We start from the raw sequence: 16017 nt of genomic DNA, 5'->3' as shown, positions 1-16017 counted from the left end.
GGAATTCATAGCAGCTTTCTTTGGCCAAGGCCCGCCCATAAGGCCGTTTGACCGACATGTAAAACAACCAATTACAGTTCGTTTCGTTCAGCGTCACGTTTCGGGGCGTGAAAATGTCCCCACAACAACAGACCGGCGTGCAACAAGTCAGTCAGCATAGAAAATCAAAGAAGGAGAAGAAAACTTCAAGAGTCTATGCCGTGAACCTCGCATACTTTTGAGAATCCTACGTTTAGCTTATCTTGATAAATGCTCATTGTCACTCATGTAAACACAACGTTAGTTTTTCTTCCGCAATCACACGTCTGCGCTTTGTTTCCCGGCGGACCGAAAATAAACGCGACACTCGCGCCCCCCGGAAATCCAATAAAATTCAACCAATCAAATGACGACTTCGACATTCCTGAAGTGTTTCCAGTTAAGTGTACCATATGCATCAGACGTTTAGCCAACGTTCCGTGGTTGTGACGTCTGAGGCTGAGACTACCCTGTAACCAATCACGTCAACCTGCCGGCGGGCTTTCGCATATCATTAACTATCACCTCTCCGAAGCAGGGAAAACGTGTTTTGGAGAAAAACATTTATTTCATAATGTGATTTCCCCCCTCTTTCAATTATTTTACTTCAATTTAAGGTTAGATTTTTGGCAATTTTTTTCATGAAAGATCAAAAGGATAAACGATGCAGATTTATTTTTTACAGCCAGTTTTGATCATATTTACCAGGGGTACCATTGGACGAATGTATATGCTTTTCTTCACTGACGTTCTAAGTTGTTCAAAGCATTTCTAAGGATACTGACTGTTCGAAGGCAGCTGTCTGACTCGGAGATGGAACATTAGCAACACATTATTAGCTGTTTGATAACGTAGTCAAGCAAAAGGCTAATCATATTAATTACCTTTATGTGTCCGACATTGTAGAGAGCGATAATTAAAACGCATTACCATTCTGATACGACTTGTATACAAGCCTCTTGTACTTCTTCTGAATCAGTTTCTGGTCCAAACATATGGCTGAATTAAAATTGTATTTCCACTTGCCATCGTGCAGCTTTTACTACAGTAAAGTTGAGCGAGTGAATCAGGTATTCTGAGCTGGTGTGAGTGAGTGGAGGCGGGACTAATTAGCATATTCATGGTTCCGCGTAAACTAAACGAAGCAAGGGTGTAGAGTTACATTTAAGCTATGTTAAGGCATGTGTAAGGCTATGTAGAGCCCTCTACATAGGCAGAAACTCTGTACGCAGCTTTTGTACAAGAGACTTGACTCGCAATTGAGTTTGCTGTAACATAAAACACGTAGCACCCACAAAAATTAGGTAAAACAATGCATTTTTAAGTGCACTTTTTTTCAGTATAATTTATCAATACATTGTACTAATGAAATATAAGTTTATCTATAACAACAATTTCATTCAACTCATCTGCTGTCTTGGATGAATTTTTTTGCCCCTGTGGTTGTCACAATTCATTCTGGGTTTTGGATTTCAGTCAAAATGGGGTTTATTAGGAGGCATCATAATTAAATTGCTCACTTTTTGTAACAGTCTTCACATTGATAACACTTATTCTGCCTTAAAATGTTGTCTTCATAGGGAGCCAGCTACATGTAGGCATGGAACAGAGCATCAATGTAATGTCAGTATTAACATGGGTGCATCTTAGCCCTGCTGTTTTGTTATGTTTACTAGTACTATGTTTGACTTATTACAGGCAGATCGCTGGCATTCTCGCTGCTTTGTTACTGCGGCAGAGCCATCAATTGATTTATGAAGTTGTGTGTTGTGTGCTTCACAGGAAGCCATTAAGATGTCTTTGTTGCATCCGATTGACAACACAAAAGATAATTTCATGCAAGAGTAACAAAAAAAACTACCATTACATTCTACAACTGTTTTGACTATATTCATGAAGTCGTTTCCATTGCATTCCCAATTATGAAGCGGCATATATAATAGTGGCCCCTAACCAGGTAGAGAGCTCTGCAGGCGGTTTTTCCTCTGGGAAAACTTTAAGCTTGTAATAAAATCATCCCGAGCTCCAACACCATGCATAGTGATGCTCTATTAATTCCTTATATGGAAGCAGAAGCGAGATATTGAGCTCTAACTGGTTTGTTTGTTGGTGTGTGCACAACAGACACTCAGATCCTCGCCAGCGGTTCGATGCAGATTCCACGTTTCACCCTGCTGGAGTCCGGCGGTCTGCAGGTTCATCCGGTGGTGATGCAGGACACGGGCATGTACACCTGCTACGCCGCTAACTCAGAGGGAGCGATCAACGCCAGCGCCTCCCTCACCGTATGGAGTAAGACAATCGCACTTAATCAGAGCACATTTGTGAACATCTTTCAGAATCTGCTTTTTCACTGACTTCAAAGAGGAAAGATGATGTCACTATGGAAGAATTAAATCAAATTAGAATAATTAAACTTGTCTTACAGTTCTGACTTTATTTTTTGCACATCAGAGTTTATATCTTGGAATTTTTTTTAGTTTAGTCAAAAAAGATGGAATGAATGTAAATGAAGGTGGATTTTTCCCGGTGCTCCCGATGGCCAGTCCTGGCCTGGACCTGCCTAATTTTGTGACGGAAAGATTCAGACTGGATCACGAAATTCATATCATGAATGAGATAGTAATTTTGTGAATGTAGTATTTGATTTTGTCATTAATATGAATACAAAATGCAATGTATCAAAACATTTCTTGAACAAAATATGTATTTTGTGATAAAGACAGTTCCTTTCATTTACGAAATTAGGTGCCTCTTAAAAGAGATATAATTCTTTGCAAGAATTGCATGGTCAAATTGCAAGAGAAAAAGTCAGAAATTTGATATAAAAAGTTGCAATTACCTTTTTATTTTTTTATTTCATGACGGAAACGAGATTGCATATATTACGAACTGTTACTCAAACAAACATAGCGCAATGTGGTTTTTGTGTGCGAGTCCTAGTTTGCATTTTCGTCCATTTTTTTCAAATTTAATATAATTTGGACTTAAACATGGAAACACTTTTGTTAGACTGAAATCATTTGATGTTTGCACAGTCAGACTTACAAATCTAGTAAAGTGGGTTGTAGGTCAGTTTCGACCTGCTTCTATTCAAATTAATTGGGCAACAGTTGACTGAGGTGACGTTCAACATTCAAATCTTCTATAATGCATTGTGTCATGTATACTTGGACAGACAGATAAAGACTGTAGCTCGAAAATAAAGGCCTGGTCACATCAACGCAAATGTTTGGCACAAAAAAATATGACCAGATTTTCTCATGCAAATCGTCTATTCAGAACAATGCATAGCAATGGCAGACGGGCTGAATGAAAATGCAATTTCACTTCTGACACTAGATGGTGCTTGTAGAAAAGCAGAAATACCTTGTTTCCTCACACAAAGCAGTGCTGTGCATCTTTCAATTTATGACACTCGCTTGTCACAGAGAAAAAAGGAAGTCAGTTTTTACATATTTTAAAAAAACATTTAGATTTTTTTATTCGCTATGATGTTTATCAAACAACACAAAATACAAGAGTACAGAGACAAGAGAGATGATTCTGGATTCGTCCTCTGCTATTCACTTTCGCTTTGCAAAATAGTCTGTTCGTAAGCGCCACCAAGTCGTACGGTGCGTCCAACATCACATACTGTCTGAGTAGGTACTACATTTGAATTCGAATTTACTTCGCGACCGTTAAAAAGCAGGTTCTACATAGTATGAATATGGGTAGTATGAATAAAATTTAGACGTACTACATCCGCCATGTTGTCACTGTCACAAGACCCACCAGCATCAGTTACGTCACTTCACTGCCATTCATAAATCCCCTCCCGTGGCCGCTGAAATAGTAAAGGGTCCACCCAATACGCACTTAATCTTGGTGCATCTTGGTCGCATACTGTTTTTCAAATACTATGTATTCGGACATACTATTCTATTGGAGGAACAGTAGTTTTATGGTACAGCATTTTTATGGTACTCTGTGCATTTGAACAAAAAGAGCTAAGTTTATTGATTTGCCAGTTTTCTTTACAGTGTGAATTTTTTTTAATCTGTTGCATTGACGTCGTGTTGATTGAAATTGTGTTGGTCTGAACAGATGCATTAACAACTGTTGATTCAAATTAAATTGATTATTGTTTGTCTTTTTGTGTGCAGGCCTTAACTTCACATTTCAACTTTGATTTATTTTTTAAACCATCACAAGCTGCTATAACTTTGACCTAACGTCAGAATTGAATGGGGAAATACTGTTACATTTTGTTACAGCAAAGACCCACCATTATTTAAGTGGAAATGTGTGGTTCTGGATTGGCAGAACTCGCATTAAACATCCTTCCTTTAATAAATAAGTAAATAAATGATTAACGTCAGAGCGGAGCATGATAAACTGTTCCATGAAAAGCAGCTTCTCGGCACAGCTTAGCAAGGTGATATCTACAGCATCCAGCCTTGATATTACACACTGATCAGAGCATGTAAAGTCCTGGCTTTGTCTCAGCGGGAGGGAAATGTGCTTGGCCGTTGACGTGTGAAGAGGCTGTGATACAATGAAGCGTAGCCGTTTGGTTCTTGGAAACATTAAAGTTGTGCAGAATCAACAGTGTTGTGTTTTCTCCAAGGTCGCACATCCATATCCAGCCCTCCCACGGACAGACGTGTCATCAAGGGGACCACAGCCATTTTGGAGTGTGGCGCCACACACGACCCGCGTGTGGCAGTGAGGTGAGTGATGACGAGCCAAGCTGCTTCCTCTTCTCGTCAGGACATCAGAGCCCAGGGCTCCACACTCGGTTTGATTGTAATGTTAATTCAAAGTGTCAGCCCGCAGGCCTTGAAGTTGATTCAAAGCATGATCCGTAGTGTTGTACAGTTAATTCAGCGCTAATATGCTGGATATCAGTGTAATGAGCCAGCGCTGTTTCCTGCGCTCCCCCTGTGTCAGTTTGACTGTGATAGAGTTCTCTTCCGCTCCCCGTCTCCTTCACTTGGCAGGTACGTGTGGAAAAAGGATGAGGAGTTAGTGAGCCAGACCAGAGGGGGGCGTATCAGCCTGCAGGAGGGCTCCTTGCACATCAGTCAAACCTGGTCCGGGGACATCGGGGACTATACCTGTGACGTCATCTCTCAGGCCGGCAACGACTCCAAGGCGGCCCGTCTGGAGGTCATGTGAGTGACTTAGCTTCCCTTCATCTCTGAGCATTAGGCTGACTAATGCGCTGTGCTGATGGATGTGTGTCACCTTCCAGGTGCGCATAGCGCATCATTTTTCACCAGCTGCCTTTGAAGTGTGAGGACGTAACTGAAGAGCGAAATATATGCTGTCTCTCAGAAACCTCTAACCCTAAGTATTCAACTTTGTCATGTAACTCATCCCACACAGTTTCTGCTACAAACATGAATGATAACTCAAATCATGAAACTTGTTGAGGAACGCTGTTACATTACTTCTCTAAGTGATCGGGTATATGATTTTCACCTGGTGGACAATTGAACAGACAAAAAAAAAAAGAATACAGATTTAAGGCCTGTTCACACAATGGACAATACGGGTTAAATAAATGTTCTAATTCTGTGAGAATAGTGCAGTCCACAACTATATCAATAATGACACAGAGGAACGATATCATTGTAATCGCTTTCAGAATATTTTTTTTCAGCTGATGAACAATAAAAACATTGACAGCCAATCGGAATCCAGCCGACCTTAAAGAGCTGCATGATATCATCTGCAACTTTAAATGCTCCTGGATTCTGGTTAGCTGACAATGTCTGAAAGGGATTCTATCAATTCTGTTTCTCTGTGTTATGGATATAGTTGTGATGTGAACTTCACTATTAGAAAGTTTTTAAAACTTTATAGTTATGGTGTGAACGGGTCGGTAGGATTTTTGTCAGATATATTGTCCACCAGGTTAAAATCATAAACAGTACATTATCATCCACACCAATGGATGATAATATACTGTTTATGATTTTAACCTGGTGGACAATATATCTGACAAAAAATCCTAGTTATCATTATCTTTATAGTTATCATTTTTGGTGTGAAAAGGCTGTCTACACCACAACAGAATGACACAGAGGAACGATATCATTGGATTCACTTTCAGAACGATTTTTCTTCCAGCGAACCAACAATAAAACCACCTGACAGCCAAATCAAAATCCTTCCGACTTTCAAGAGCTCTAACCTTTAAAGTGACTTGAATTGGGACAAGGAAAATCTGGCATGAACTGTCCAATAAATGTTGTTTTTATATTGTTTAAAATGTGTGTATTTTACATTGGTAAACCCAGTGTGCATGTGCAGTCTCAGGGCACTGACTTTACCTATTTGTGATTGGCTCTTTTATTTAGAAGGCAGGACTCATTCTGCCATATTGTGCTTTACACCTTTTCCCATTCATATTTATTTGAGTATATAAACAGTCTTTGGGAACAGTACCAGTAGCATTTCCAGTAGAACATGGTTCGGTACGGTATGATTATTGTACGATTTCTCAGCACAACGCAGTCCTACAAAATGAAAGTTTGTGGTCATGTTTGTCAGTGAACATGCCATCTATGTCACAATCCTGATTTTGCAGCACCACTATGCTAACAGTTCATTCTGATAATGGAAAAGTGCAAGTGAGCAGAGAATCAGAGATGGCAACTTTTTGAGCAATGTTGCTGGGCAATGTTGCCATCAACGGGCAACCAGATGAGACACAGGGCCCACGACCGATCTAAATTATGCCCAGCAACATTGCTCAAAAAGTTGCCCTGTGTATCATCACCTTAAAAGTCAACTGCATAGCAATGCCCTGGCTACCAACAACAACACCATCTTAGCATTGTTGCAATGAGTTTTGCATGGGCAAGCATCACTCACATTGGTGTAAATGTAGTAGTTTAATGTGCTGTCAAGTTGTCTTTAGAAAAACTCCCTTTAACATTGTACTTCCATTACACGGTATTCTTTGTTTGCTTAGCTTTCTTCTGCATTTTGTTTGCTCACCTACTGCAGCATCTGCATGGCACTACTTGAGTGGGTTGCTACTCTCAGCAGGAGTGTGTAGACTGACCTTTCCTCAGTAACCTTTTTCAATGTAACCTTTCAAACTGAATTCCAACTGCTTATACTCAATTTTCATATTCATCAACAGTCTACTACAGTAATTGTAACGTAAAGCCTTTTATTTAATTTTTTACTGTTCTTTGCCTTTTAAGTTAGTTTGCTAGTATGTATGAGTGCTTTTCTAATTCTCTATCCAGAAAAAAAAGAATAGAAAAAAAAACTTCTTTTGACCTTTTGACCAGTCTCTGAGTGGGTAGATTTCTTCATCCCGGCTATTTGAAACTCCATTTCTGATACGTGTCTGCCAGTTGAATCCTTAAACCCAAAATAAAAGCTAAATCTTGGCAGCGTAAACATTTTAACACCTAAAGCCTTTGCTTATGACTCTGTACCACAATATGATGAGGGAATAAAATCCCCTCAGAAGCTCTCCAGAAATAAACCGCTGGAATACTGCATTAACCAGCGGGTGTGTGTACTTTATGTAGATTTCATGAGGCTAATGTTGTGTGGAACTAAGACTCATTATCTGTTTGTGGGTTTTCTGGCTTCTCGTTAAACTGAAGAAGATACCGTGGTGGTATCAGATGGTTGTGTGGAATCAGGCATGTTGTCAGGAGGACTTTCCCCAGTGGCTGAAGTCACCCATCCGTTGTCTTTTTCCACCTTCAGCGATCACAGCCCACACCATTAAAAATAAACACTGATGATCCATAAATCTGAACAAAAGCATTAATACTAATACCAAGGTCGATTTCATTTTGTTGCCAGTCTGTTATTTTTATGATAACTATATTAACTCTCTATGTACAAAAAAAATGAATTTTTCAAGTGTTCAGTTTGAGTTCTAATACTATCTGTAATGGATAATATCTAAACATCTTTAAGTAAGGAATAATTGACAAAGGGCCATTGAATTATTAGAAAATAATCGGGTGTGCATTATTTTCTAATAATTCAACAGACCGAAGTCGATTATTCCACTTACACTACGGTTACACACCTCAAGACATTGTTCAGATGTTTGTATTTCAAGACATTTGTCAGGTTTCTGTTCTTAAAACTATTGTGTAGGACTAATTTCTTACAGAGAGAGAGGGAGAGATTAAGCGTGTGTGAATTACCTGCGTCTGAGTGTCTCTCAGCAGAGTTCGGCAGCAGCGTCTCTACTAATAGCGAAACCGTAAGTTTATCTGCTTCAAGAACAGCGCCGTTATTACCTCGCTAGTGAGAAATGTCATGTAGCTTTTAAGTTTCTAAGCTATTTTACTGATAAAATCATCAGAGCAGCACTGACAATACGTTTCTGTGTGACTGTGTGTGTGTGTGTACTGTATGTTTATGCATTTTAGGGGGAGAGAGAGCGGGAGGAAGAGAGTATGTGCTTTCCGTGCATAATAAAATGTAATTTTGTGGCATAAAACATGGAAATAATTTGTTTTGTTTTTTCCTATTGTTTACTATATTTATTTGCTTGGTTAGTGTCGTTGTGGGTTTTGGTTCTTTTGCTGCTGTTGTCGGCTGTAAATACCTTTGAAATAACTGAAATCATTTGGCGAAGTGATATGGAACTGTAATGCAGTAAAGACCTGCCTGGATCTATTTAGCCGTGCGTTTCCCTGAAAATAAGTGCACACCTTAGAATGTCCGTCAACCAATCAGATTCAAGCATTGAACAGCCCCGTAGTATAATACAAGATACATTTACTTGCAAAGCAAAATTACAGAGATATTAAAGAGATAGTTCACCCAAAACAGACTCAAGAATTTCTCTTTTTTATTATTATTTTATTGAACAGTTTGCAATTTACCAGTTAACGTCATCTTGATACCATCATGTGAAGGATTAGCAGTTATTTTACACCTGTGGAAACGTCACAGTCTTCCTTAGAAAGAAACGCAAAAAGTGATGAAATCTTAAGCATGGCTGGTTCTCTCCATGGGTTTAATTTAGAGAAGAAAACAAACTTTCCAAGCGCAACCGTTGGTGCTCGGTGCCTGGTCTCAGCAGGATGCCTATGAAATGATTAATAAAGTAATCAATAAAAAAAATATAAAAAAACTAGTGTGAAGAAGAAAATCAAGACGAATGCAAATGAACGCCTGCCTCCAACTGGCTGTGAGATTCAAGCTGAATTTGGAATCACAATCTTTTTGAACATGGAGAAGGCAGCAGTAGGAATATGAGAAGATCTGAAAATGGGCCAAGGGGGCCTACTGGGAAGGATAGTCCCAAAGATAAAATCATTAACAGACCCAAACCACAATGAACGCCTGGTAGCGTTCGTGTAATACTCTGTTTGATTTTCATCTGCTTTTTCATAAACTGGAAAGTGTTGTAGCATTCAGATTTTTATAATTTATGGCAGTTCCTAAACAAATACTCAATGAAGTAACCTAGAAATCACTTCACTTTCTGTATAGAGCTGTAGCTATGTGCTAATTCTAGCTTTGTTTATGCAGCATTTGGGAATTGTGAAACAGCACTTTAAGTATTTTCTGTTCTCTGTCCTCATAGAGAGCTGCCACACTCGCCTCGAAACCTGCAGGCTAGCCTGAACGTCAATGACAGCCGCAGCGTGGACCTGTCCTGGATGAGACCCTTTGATGGAAACAGCCCCCTAGTGCATTATGTGGTTGAGCTCTCCGAGAACAGTAAGATACATGCAGACACACTCACAAACACTGGTTTACCCCCTTCACCCATCACTGTACCTAGTCTGGGTCAAATAAAGTTTCATTAGTAACGTACTGTATATCAAACCAATGGCCATTTATTGCAAAGAAAGATATGTTGTTGTTTTTTTACAAAAAATTGGATTTTAAATTTTTTACCCATTTTTCTGGTTGTCAGATGTTAGTGGTTCAAATTTGATGAAGGGTATAGGATACCTATGTCAACTTGAGGGTAACTGAGGCTGAATTGGGAATGGCATCCTAGCAGTGTGTCCTTCCACTTTTTTTTAAAAGTGTTTTTCCCATAGGGATTTTTAAAAAATGATTCATTAAAGAGTTATAAGTCTTTGATGTGAATTACAACATTATACACCTTGATTTAAAGGGAAAAAAACAGTTGAAAATTTTGACAAAAAGACAAAGGGACAAGATTGTCTTCAAACAAATGTCTTCAATGAGGGAAAGAACTACCTGTATACATCATTTGCAGTGCTTCATGCTAGTTTTTTATTAAGTTGAAATAATTCAGGCTGATGTCTTCAACAAAAGCATATACCATCGATTACCAACCTCATAGCTTACAGTAGGTCTGTCTTTAGAGGTTTATAATTTATCATTCAAAATCAATTCCACTGTGGAGAAACTGAATGGGATTTTTACTTCCAGACCCTATACTTTTATGAACTCTGACTTCTTACATCCAGTAAAAATCCCCTTGACATGACTTGATCAAAAGTTATTTGAGCCAAAGTGTCTCAGTAGAGAGATATAGAAATCAAATCAATACTTTTAAGTGTGAATAAGGTGCCCAAATACTTCTTGGGGCCACCCTATAACCATTTGCTGTGTGGCATAATTTTAAAGTGAATCCAACCCAGTGATTGAGTCGAGCAGGCGGTGTTAAAAGATCTACTGAGCTCAGCGCCTCATTCACATCCACCCATAATGCATCTGAATGTTCAGCCAGTCCAGAGCGTGCGTGCAGCTGCTCTCTGTCTCCACAGCATGTGCTACATGTACGAGTTGATGTCAGTTAGTGTCACCCAGTGGTGTAAAAGGTTGCGGGATAACAGAACCTGGAAAAAAAACCTCACCCAAGTAGATTGATCTTCCGGGGAGGGAAGAGGACAGTGAGGAATGTTCCCGGAGTGGAGGTGAAGATTACTGGTGCAGGGTGTAATAGGGCTGGGAAGTCCCATTAGAAACACCTTTCAGAAAAAAAGGAAGAAAAACCTTCTCTCTCGTCGACGAAATTTTTTTTCCTTCAGAGACCAAGAATTGAAATGCAATTGGTAATTATCTTCCTCATTAAGAAGGTCTGACACGTGAAGAAATGAGTAGTACTTTTGTTTAGAATCATGAGATGTTTATTCATAAAAATATTTTAAATCGTTTGATCTAAACCTCATCTCATTGCACATTTGGTTTGGAGTCTGTTGTATAATTTCTGAAGCTACATGGCTGGTCATTAAGTGTCATTAAGTATTAATGGCCAGTTCCTACTCAAGCATATTATGTAATTATGAGTGGATGACTAATTTGTGTAAAAATATCTTGACAAGTATCATGTGATTATGCTTGATTATGCACACATGCAAATTGTGCAATTTTATATATGCCACCATGCGTCTTTAGAAGACAGAAAACAATGTTTGGTAGCACTGTATAATTATTTTCATTAATAACATTTACAGAAATGATTACGCTTAACTGATCTTTAGTTAAAGGGGTTATTATCATGGAAAATTCATATGTCTGAAATGTTGAAATGTTATAAAACAAACATTAAAACCTTTTGAACAATAGTGTACATTAATACAACAATATTATAACAAATAAAAAAATATATAAGTGCTGTCCCTTGTAATGTTTGTTTAAATAGTTAGAAATGTTCTGGTCCTCGTTGTATACCAGATTCTCCCTGGAGAGTGTATTTGCCTGATGTGGACCCCACCGTGACACGGGCCATGGTGAAGGGACTCACTCCGGCCCGCTCGTACCAGTTCAGGGTCTGCGCGGTAAATCAAGTGGGCAAAGGACAGTACAGCACCGAAACCAACAGGTAGGAGGCCATCGTTGTTGCTTTTTCGCATGTTTTCCGCCCATCATTCTTTTTTTTTACACTCATGCTTGGTCAATAACAGGCTAGTATGTCCCATCACACTATGGTCTGCTGCCGACCATCAGGACTGTCATTTAAGTGTGTTTAAGTGTGTTTTCTGCCACTGATCCTCCACCCACAGTTCTCAGTAGCGCTGTAGTCAACCAAAGAAATCCTTAGTCGACCAAAGTCCTGTCCTGCGCAACGATCAGTCGACTAAAAGAAAAAAAAAAGACGTGATTATTAAACAATTGTCATAGAGCATTTATAAAACAACAACGAAAAAACACCAATAATACATAACTATAATAATAATACAATTCTTTGAAAATTAAGTGATTTTTTTTTAACTGCAAAGTGAGGAGCTCTGTCCTAGGTCTAGTGACAGTCACAATCGCGCACCTGACCACACCACACGCTACAAAAAAATATAACTGCCAAATAATGAAAAATCCTAACAAAAGCTCTCGTTTATACAGGCTGTATATTCTTCTTTACTTTCAAAGCTATGGGTTAACTTTTGTCCAGCCGATAGGCGTTTTAGAACAAACACACAAAAATCCCAAATAGCCTAAAAAACAATCCTAATAATAATAGGCTGTATAGTAGGAAGGCATATAGGTTTATTTTTATTTTGTTACATTATTTAGGCTATATTCAAAAGCGTCAAGTGTACAAATAAAAACAAAAACATAAGAAAACACAATCTATTGAGTCAGCATAATAAAGCCGTTAAAGGGCCTGCTCACATATCGCGTCTTTTGCGCGCTCAAGTTCGTTATTTCAAATGTAGGCGCGCTCATAATGGAAGCGACGCGCTCGTTTTTTCGAGTGTTTTACGTGGTGCGCTAAACTGTGGCGCTGTTACAAAAAAGCCTAAATTACAGCATTTAAAGTTGAGGATAAAACAGGCTAATTATATTTAGAATACAGTAATATATAACTGCTTATAAAGGAATAAATATCAAGGAGTAAAACAATGAAAATTTCTTTCTATTGGTAAAAAAATATATATGTATACACAACCGTTCAAAAGTTTGGGGTCGGTACGATTTTAAAATACTTTTAAAAGAATTCTCTTCTGCTAACCATGGCTGCGCTTATGTGATTAAAAATACAACAAAAATCAGTTTTTAGTATTAAATATTATTCCAGTGTAAATCAGCTGTTTTCTGTGTGAATATATAGTAAAGTGTAATTTATTCCTGTGATCAAAGCTGAATTTTCAGCATCACCAGTGTCAGTGTCTTCAGTGTCAAATGATCCTTCACAAATCAGTATAATATGAGGATTTGATGCTCAAGAAACATTTATTATTATTATCAATGTTGAAACAGTTGTTGGTCTGTCAGTTGTACAGTTTTTTTTTTTTTTTGTAGGATTCTTTGATGAATAGGAAGTTCAAAAGAACAGCATTTGTTTGAAATAGAATCTTTTGTAACATTATAAATGTCTTTACTGTCCTTGATAAATAAAAGTATTGATTTCTTTCCTCCAAAAAATAAAAATAAAATTCTCACTGACCCCAAACTTTTGAACGGTAGTGTATATATATATATATATATATATATATATATATACAACTGGTCGACCAATGAGAATGTCAGTCGACCAAGACGGCATCGACCGATTAGTCGACTAAACGACTAAAGTTGACAGCCCTAGTTCTCAGTAAGTCCTGCTGTAGCTGAAAGCACAACACCGTAGGTTTTCTCTCTCAGGTTGTGAGTGGCAGGCCTCTTCTCTCACCCCTCGCTCTAATCAGCTGGCTTTCTCTGGCCTGCAGCTGTGGGCGGCAGACGCCTCATTTCCAACGGCTCCTCTTGAGTTTTATCTGCTCCTAACGTGGCAAACATGCAGTTTCTGTTCCAGGTGAAAAGAAGTTTGTGTGATCTCTCACCCTCCGCAACAACGTTTCACTTTTATTAAGCTGAGTGTTGAGGACGGCTTTTAGAGATAGGTATATAGCAGCTTAAACCTCTTCGTTCATGTTGAATTAGCTGAAAGCTACAGTTAACAGGTGGCTGCGAGCAACAAAAGTTGAAAAGACTTTTCAGTTTCAGTGGAACGATCAAGGTAACTGCATCTGCCTTTGCAGCGGGAAAAGACGTTCCTTTTACGCCTGTGTGAATAATGAAAGCGTTCTAGTAAATGCATAGAGCTGTTAATGAGCAACCGATTTAAAGGAAACCGCGCAATCAGTGTGAGGCAGTCGGGTACGTACAGTAGAGCTGTAATATCATCTCTCTGCAGACTTCACATCTATTCTCTCCCACCAATGATTTCTGGCTTTACTCAGCACCTGCTCTTCCAAAATAGTGTCATCGTGTTGTATGCCTCTCCAGGCAAAGTGAATATTGAAATCGAACTTTCTGACTTTTGAGCCCACTCTATAAATGTAATATTTGTTAGTTTGTCTTTGAAAAATATTCATGTCATCTAGGTTCATAATCTGACGAGGGGAACGCATTAAACTTTAAAGACCTACCGTAGGTTCTTAACTTTTGTTTAACCTCAATTAATGCTTAACTGTATCAGACGTGCTCACATTACACATTTAAGGGCTTTATTTGGGAAATTATATTCAAGTGCAGGCAGCTAAAAGCAATTCATAACTGCCATTTTGCTATCATATCATCATGAGTAGGTTAGATCACGACTGCTCGTTGTTGTTGTGGGTTTTGTTTTTGTTTTTTCAGCTTTTCAATGAATGCCTGCAAAAAATCCTGTTGAATTTACAGGAGGAAAACAATACTGGCAGCGGTGATTTGAAACACTCAAACCTTTTAATTACAAAAAAGTATAATAATATTTAACTTGTTCAAATTTGTTTAAAAATTATTAGTGCTGGCCAATGATTAATCACGATTAATTGTGATCCAAAATAAAAGTGTGTGTTTACATAATGTGTTTACTGTATATAATTATTTTGTATATTCACACACATGCATGTATATATTTAAGAAAAATTTGTAATTTATTTATAAAATATTTATATTTATATTAGGGCTGTCAAATGATTAATCGTGATTAATCACATCCAAAATAAAAGTTTTTTTTTACATAATATATGTGGGTGCACTGTGTATAATTATTTTATATATATAAATACACACACATGCTTGTATATATTTAAGAAATATTTTCATGTATATACTGTATATAGATTTTTATATAATTTATATTATATATAAATATAAATATTTTAAATATAAATAATATTTTTTCTTAAATATACATGCTTGTGTGTGTTTTTATATATATACAAAATAATTATACACAGTGCATCCACATATATTATGTAAAAAAAACTTTTATTTTGGATGTGAATAATCGTGATTAATCATTTGACAGCCCTAATTTATATATATACACTCACCGGCCACTTTATTAGGTACCCCATGCTAGTAACGGGTTGGACCCCCTTTTGCCTTCAGAACTGCCTCAATTCTTTGTGGCATAGATTCAACAAGGTGCTGGAAGCATTCCTCAGGGAGTTTGGTCCATATTGACATGATGGCATCACACAGTTGCCGCAGATTTGTCGGCTGCACATCCATGATGCGAATCTCCCGTTCCACCACATCCCAAAGATGCTCTATTGGGTTGAGATCTGGTGACTGTGGAGGCCATTTTAGTACAGTGAACTCATTGTCATGTTCAAGAAACCAATTTGAAATGATTAGAGCTTTGTGACATGGTGGAAGTAGCCATCAGAGGATGGGTACATGGTGGCCATAAAGGGATGGACATGGTCAGAAACAATGCTCAGGTAGGCCGTGGCATTTAAACGATGCCCAATTGGCACTAAGGGGCCTAAAGTGTGCCAGGAAAACATCCCCCACACCATTACACCACCACCACCAGCCTGCACAGTGGTAACAAGGCATGATGGTTCCATGTTCTCATTCTGTTTACGCCAAATTCTGACTCTAACATCTGAATGTCTCAACAGAAATCGAGACTCATCAGACCAGGCAACATTTTTCCAGTCTTCAACTGTTCAATTTTGGTGAGCTCTTGCAAATTGTAGCCTCTTTTTCCTATTTGTAGTGGAGATGAGTGGTACCCGGTGGAGTCTTCTGCTGTTGTAGCCCATCCGCCTCAAGGTTGTGCGTGTTGTGGCTTCACAAATGCTTTGCTGCATACCTCGGTTGTAACGAGTGGTT

General features: G+C 38.3%; 1 protein-coding gene across 3 annotated transcripts in view; it reads left to right on the top strand.

Annotated features, from left to right (window-relative positions):
* Window positions 1–16017, top strand: part of sdk1a (sidekick cell adhesion molecule 1a) — a 363622-nt gene that overhangs the window by 255013 nt on the left and 92592 nt on the right. For all 3 annotated transcript variants that reach the window (XM_056261644.1, XM_056261643.1, XM_056261642.1), the window contains 5 exons: window positions 2143–2310; window positions 4631–4733; window positions 5004–5177; window positions 9590–9726; window positions 11662–11809. In XM_056261644.1, coding sequence (XP_056117619.1) covers window positions 2143–2310; window positions 4631–4733; window positions 5004–5177; window positions 9590–9726; window positions 11662–11809 — 730 coding nt within the window. The remainder of the gene's footprint in view (window positions 1–2142; window positions 2311–4630; window positions 4734–5003; window positions 5178–9589; window positions 9727–11661; window positions 11810–16017) is intronic.

This window comes from Rhinichthys klamathensis, unplaced genomic scaffold, assembly GCF_029890125.1.
Source record: "Rhinichthys klamathensis goyatoka isolate OS25496 unplaced genomic scaffold, OSU_Roscu_1.1 h1tg000184l_1, whole genome shotgun sequence".
Classification (NCBI taxonomy): domain Eukaryota; kingdom Metazoa; phylum Chordata; class Actinopteri; order Cypriniformes; family Leuciscidae; genus Rhinichthys; species Rhinichthys klamathensis.
The sequence above is the reverse complement of the archived record's forward strand: the minus strand, read 5'-3'. Positions and strand labels throughout refer to the sequence as shown.